The sequence below is a fragment of the Cornus florida genome, unplaced genomic scaffold (genome assembly GCF_030987335.1).
Source record: "Cornus florida cultivar Cherokee Brave unplaced genomic scaffold, ASM3098733v1 CherokeeBrave_3.0.0_Hap2_Chr11, whole genome shotgun sequence".
NCBI lineage: Eukaryota > Viridiplantae > Streptophyta > Magnoliopsida > Cornales > Cornaceae > Cornus > Cornus florida.
In genome coordinates this window covers 66,254,019-66,260,734 of record NW_026775581.1, presented here as the reverse complement: position 1 = coordinate 66,260,734, position 6,716 = coordinate 66,254,019, and the positions used below count along the sequence as shown (strand labels likewise).

General features: G+C 30.8%; 1 protein-coding gene across 1 annotated transcript; it reads right to left on the bottom strand.

The window, feature by feature from the left end:
- Nucleotides 1–714: 714 nt before the first annotated feature.
- On the bottom strand, nucleotides 715–5,679 carry LOC132286063 (cytochrome P450 71D9-like). Its single transcript, XM_059788316.1, has 3 exons — nucleotides 5,512–5,679; nucleotides 1,829–2,792; nucleotides 715–1,529 (listed from the first exon to the last, which is right to left on the bottom strand). Exons 2-3 carry the CDS (start codon nucleotides 2,771–2,773, stop codon nucleotides 903–905), a joined length of 1,572 nt encoding a protein of 523 aa, XP_059644299.1. The 5' UTR covers nucleotides 2,774–2,792; nucleotides 5,512–5,679; the 3' UTR covers nucleotides 715–902.
- Between the last annotated feature and the right edge of the window lie 1,037 nt (nucleotides 5,680–6,716).

The window sequence follows — 6,716 nt, the reverse complement described above, 5'->3', positions numbered from 1 at the left end:
TCTCTTACAGACTTTGAGAGAGAATTCAGCTTTCAAAAATTCAGTTTCATTTGTAATATTCAGTTCTTGTTTTCCCTTCTGAGTGTAATACATCACTAATATGCTGTATTCTTCAGACTTCTATCAATTACATTAATTTGTAAGTTATTTTCAGTAATCTTTTGTAATTACTTTCTGATTCTAATATCAGTTTAATATTCAGTTATTTATCTTGTCATATATCTTGGTCGGTTATATACCGCCTTATATATTTCTGTTATATATATATATATTTGGTCAGTTATACACCGTCTTATCTATTTTAATGCTTGACTTGTTTTAAGTTATTGTGCGCTTCCCTTATTGGTATATATATATATATATATATATTTAGACTGTAAGTGCAATAAAATAATAATAATTTTTCTTACTAAAACTAAAATAAAATAGCCCATAAACTACTCAGCAATCAGTTGACAAAAGTCATAACTCTCTGTATTAAGAATAGGATAAGATTATTTTCAATTAATCTACATTAACAAATCTGCAAATCCATTTAAATTCAATGATCAATAAGAAGATCTTATAGATTTTGTATGATGGATACATTTTTTTTTTTTTCTTTCTTTCTCTCTCTCTCTTGATGTTTAAACTATTTTAGATGTCTATTGAATTTAATTAAAGAGCTATGCTATTGAGATCAAAACACTTTAAAACTTTGCTGTAAAACACCAATAAGTGAAGTGTACTCTTTATTCAATTTTCTATGGAAGCCCACATAACATATGTTCTTATTTTACCTTTTTACAATATGGTTATACATATTCTAACATACATTACATTATTAATATACGTAAACTTAATTAACCTTACAAGCTCGCATTGAAACTGAAAATTCAATAATGTTTTCCTGTCTTAATATCTTATTCACCAGCTGAAAGATGATAAGCAATAGGAGTCACACACAGATCTCTTTTCTTGCTAACTGTACCACCAAAGGCCTCAGTCATGTCTATATCTTCTTGCTTCTCTCCGTCAGGAAGTTTCCAGTCAAAATGATACAATAAATTAGCAAGTGCAAGCTCAATATTAGTTACCGCGAACGATATGCCAGGACATATTCTCCTTCCAGCACCAAATGGTGTAAATTGGAAATGAGTCCCTTTGTAATCAATTGAAGTGTCAAGGAATCTCTCTGGATGAAATCTCTCTGGATCACTCCAATTTTCAGGATCCCTACCAATTGCCCATACATTGACAATGACTTGAGTTTTCGTAGGTAATTCATATCCGTTGATTTCACATCTCTCTCTGCTCTCTCTTGGAATTAATAAAGGGATAGGAGGGTGTACTCTGAGAGTTTCTTTGATAACTAACTTTAAGTAACTCAATTCATCGATGTCATCTTCGGTAAGAATATTTCCTTTTTTACATGAAACACGTCTCACCTCATCTTGTGCCTTTTCCATAACTCTTGGGTTTTTTAGCATTTCTGACATTGCCCAGATTAAAGTTGTAGATGATGTCTCAATCCCGCCACCAAACATGTCCTGAAAGAGCTTTAAAATTGAGTAGAAAGAATAGAGAATATATATAGACCAATATCATGACTTATATATTGATCGAGTCCTATTATACTATCTCAGAGCTTGGCCTGAAAAGATGCAATTTTGGGCATTAGGCACTTGGACTAGCATAACACGCGCGCGCGCACACACACACACACATATATATATTGAACATGTTTGAAAATGAATTTTATTGTGTAAAAAGGGTTTTGGACTTTAGGTCGACTGAGGTAAAAAGTAATTCATTGATTTTGGTAGAAGCAGAAAGTAAATGTACTAACCAAAAGAACTGAGTTGATGATTGACGTAGTTAATGGGATCTCAAGGTTATCCTTCTCCTGAAGTTTTAGAAGAACATCAACTAGGTCTTCATGAACAGCTTCGCCATCACCCGTTTGTGTTGCCACCTTGCTAACTTTATGGTCATCGATGATGTTGGTAAATGCCCTATCAAGGTTTTGATGAAGCTTCTCAAGTCTATGCTTCATCCCATTTATCAAAGGAAGCACTTTAATTGAAGGAAAGAGATCAGTGAACTTTAAACCTCCTGCTACAACTGTGGCTTGCCTTATAAGCGATATGAATTCCTTTTGCCCATGGAATTTCTTACCAATGGCTGCCTTTGCAGTGACACTGTATGTCAACGAGAAAAGCTTTTCACTGAGATTGATGAGAGATCCTGTATGCGTTTTAATAGATTTGATTAAATTCAGAGTCTCTTCTTCCCTGATGGGTCGGAATGATTGGACACGTTTGAAACTTAAAAGCTCCAGTATGCAAATTTTTCGAAGTTGTCTCCAGTATTCCCCATAAGGTGCAAGGGCAATGTCTTTCTCGGATATGATACTTCCAGCAAGATTAAAAGGCCTGCTAGCAAAGATGATATCATGTGTTTTCATCACCTCTTTTGCAATTTCTGCTGAAGAAATGACTACGATTGAAAGTTGTCCAAGTTGTAGGTGCATCAGAGGTCCGTGTTTCATGGCCAAATCTCTTAGGCGGTGATGGGGTAGAGGTCCAACAAATTGGTGAATGTTCCCTATTAGAGGTAGCTTCCATGGTCCAGGAGGCAGTTTTGGAGATGAACTGAACTTGGTTTTGAATACCATGAACAGAAAGAGAAAGAATGTGAAAAGAAGTGGGAAGGAGAGGAATGGGAACTCCATCATCAATTGTAGATTCGAGTGTTCACTTGTCTCAATGGAATGATTGCTTTTTACCCACATCTCTCTATATCACTTGCTTCTACAATATGAGAAATAGAAAAACTTTCTTAGACATTATTTTGAATACAACGTTCCTTTGTTTGGGAACTAGGTTTTCATCCATAGATGTCACTCCTAAAAATTATTTATATTTAAAAAAGTCGGACCTTACATTTGATACTTCATATATCTGACCAAGGTGACTTAACACTTGATCCAACCCCTTGGGTTAGGCAGTTGTTGTTATATCCATTGCTTTATGAATAAAGTTACTTACAGTTGGTGCCACTAATTGGCACATATAAACAAGTGAAATGTTAGGTATGAATCGAGGAGGATATTTAGAAACAATAAATCAAACATGTGTGGAGCATTTTGAGAATAGTCTGTTAATTACAAGTAAGAAGTATGAACTAATTTTGATTCCATGGAAAATCAAATGCCCGTTGCATGGAAGATCTTGCTAAATTCCTGAATTACTATAGATTTTGTAAATTAAATGAATAAAATACATATAAGTCCATCTAATTCATAAAGATTTTGAACAATTCACTCCAATACCAAAATCAAATCTAAGATGTAAAATCTACCAACTGCAATAACATAACACTAGATGCCTTAATAGATTTGAAATTAAATTATTTGAAATTAATTTTTTTATTTCTGGATTAAGCTTGCATATCATTCCAAACAAAATCCTAAAATCTAAGTTTCTTGTTTCCATAAACTATTCAATTGGAATAAATATTTGAAATTTCAATTGTCAACCAAAGTTATTATACAGTGTGTGTGTGTGTATATATATATATATAGAAAGAGAGAGAGGGGGGAGAGGGTCAAGTGCATAAAACACTCCTAAAATATATTTATAGTATTTCACACCCATCACGTATAAAAAATACCCCTAAAGTTTTAATATGGTGCAAATAGGTCCATCTGACAAATTTAAACCCTACGTTGACTAAATTATCCTTACAGAACCGTTTTATAAAATATATAAAAATAAATAATTTTGTAAAATGACCGAAAAGGACACTATTAAAAGACGCCTCTTACGTGCAAAAAACACTATTAAAGTTTTAATTTGGTACAAATAGATTCCTCTCACAAATTTAAACCCTAAGTTGACTAAATTACCTTTACTGAACCATTTTATAAAATATACAAAAATAAATAATTTTGTAAAATGACAAAAAATGACACTATTGGAAGACGTCCCTCACATGCAAAAAAATACCCTTAAAATTTTAATTTGATACAAATAGGTTCCTTTGACAAATTTAAACCTTAAGTTGACTAAATGACCGTTACTGAACCATTTTATAAAATATATAAAAATAAATAATTTTGTAAAATGATTGAAAATGTCATTATTGGAGGTTACCGGCAAATTTGACAATGGATAAGTAAAGATAAAAATATAAAATAAAAATAAAAATAAAACTATAAAAGAAAAGTAAAGATGACAATAGAAAATAAAAAACAAAAATAAAATACAAACTAAAGAAAACAAATCTGTTTCAAACTCCGAAAACCAGTACACATTGATATTGGGATTTATTTCTATTTTTTTTTATTAACAGTGTTGGTACAAAAATAAAAAATAAAGAAAAAAAAATAATATAAAATAGTAAACTGAAATTTCAAAAAATTCAAATCCTTGTTATACAAATTCTCAAAGTTTTTTCTTTTTTTAGATATATATAGAGAAAATTTTTTTTTATAAAAAAATATATAAGATAATGTGCACATAACACCCCTATAATATGAGATTAATAGTACATATATCCCCTTGGGCATTTTCAAAAGAATAAAATGACAAAACTTTTATTACAACACTAATTTATGTCAGATGGGGTATTTTTGCATATTGTGAAAAGATCATGGGTGTTTTTTGCACATTTTTTCAAATAGGGAGTAAAAGTATTACTATACATTAGGAATATTTTCTATACTTGTCCCATATATATATATACATATATATATATACATACATACATATACGTATATAGGTATGTATGTATGAATTATTGTTATTTGTGTACTATATATAATGTAACCGAACACATGCGCGCAGTTTCTATCTTACATGCATCAAACAATAATTGATAAAATTAGCTGGAGGTGCATGGTCCTCAAATAATTGTTAGATTGAAGTTGACATTGTAGAATGTCTTTAATGAAAGCAATGGACAATTTTTAATGAAAATGACCATTTCTAGTGCTGGTCATGACCAAAGAAGCCGTCCAGAAACAAATTTCTCGCTTTGCAAGTCAATCCCCAGTACTCTCTCTCTCTCTCTCTCTCTCTCTCTCTCTCAGTCTCTATTTCGATCTTCAATTTTTTCTCTAAACAATACAAACACTAACGCCATTATTTACTGGATCAAATACATACTAAAATTTGAGTCCAAACTTACAAGATATCGGGTTAGAAATAGATATGAAAAGAAAGAAAATATAGAGAATAATGCTCAGACCTAGGAACTTTCTCAAGTTTTTGGTACGGTGTTTTTTTCCGATAATATTAAAATATACATCTGAATTTCTTTTGTATTAAACCTTGGTTTAATGGGCTTGGTCATTGTATCATGGGTTGGCCCCCTATTTGGGCAATTCCTCTCTTGGGGCTGTAAATTTTCTACTGTTAATATATACAGTATATACATAATCTTTACCTTTTTTTCTTTGCTTAACTTTTCTTAAAAAAAATAATAATAAAATAAAATAAAAATTCCGTGGGAGAGAGAGAGACTTACAGTGTTGGAGATATAATTGTAATGAGTTGCCTCTTCAGTGTAGATTGGAACACTGTGAACGTAGAGAGAAATTTGCCCTGTATTTATAGTGGAAGTCTAGACAAATTGAAGTTTTTTTTTTTTTTTTTTTTTTTGGATGACAATACAAAGTCATAAAAAGTTTGCAAGACAAATTAGCCTCTGTTAGTCCAGTCCAATGTATGACTCTTAGATGCCCAGGTCAAAAGACAACCACGGATCGCAACCGTTGATCCACATAGCCGTGCACCAAATTCTATGTATCTTACGTTGCATTGTTGATTATATATAGTGGTATATCTTTGGGGAAGAAAATGTTGAAGCTTACAAAGATTTTCTGATTTTCTTCAACCACACAATTGAAAAAAAGAAAAAGAAAAAAAGTAAAGAGTCGTTTGTGGGCTCCACGTGGTATGACAAGTAAACAGCCATTTATCATGTCAAACGTCACACAGGAAGGATTTCAATTTGGGAGGGCAAGGCAACTCGTAGCTGTAGTGTAAAAAATAATACGGAGTAATAAGTTTCAGAACTTAATAATTGATTCATGATATTCATTTCGTCCCAAAGTAAGTGTTATTCATATATATAAATTACGAAATGAAATTGTAAGTGATTATAAAGGAAGAAACTATCCTGCTCATTTCATTTCAAATGATATATATATATATATATATATATATATATATATAAGCAACTCGTAGCTGTAGTGTAAAAAATAATATGGAGTAATAAGTTTCAGAACTTAATAATTGATTTATGATAATCATTTCGTCTCAAAGTAAGTGTCATTCATATGTATAAATTACGAAATGAAATTGTAAGTGATTATAAGGGAAGAAACTATCATGCTTATTTCGTCTCAAATGATATATCTATATATATATATATATATATATATATATGTTTTAAAATAATAATTTATTTTTATTTTTTAAATAATATATTTCACATCTTTATATATGTTATTTGAGTTTAAAATTTCAAACTTAAATATTCAAAATTTAAAAAGTCAAACTAGTAATTTTCTCCTTAAAAATGCATGCAAACTTAACATGCAAACTTAACAATACATGTCGTCCCCTTAAAAATTACCATTCCCCATAAACGACACTTAAATTGAAAGGGAGGGAGTAGTATTTTTCTTTAATATATTCTTACAGTTGTCTTCCACAAGTTTTAATTTT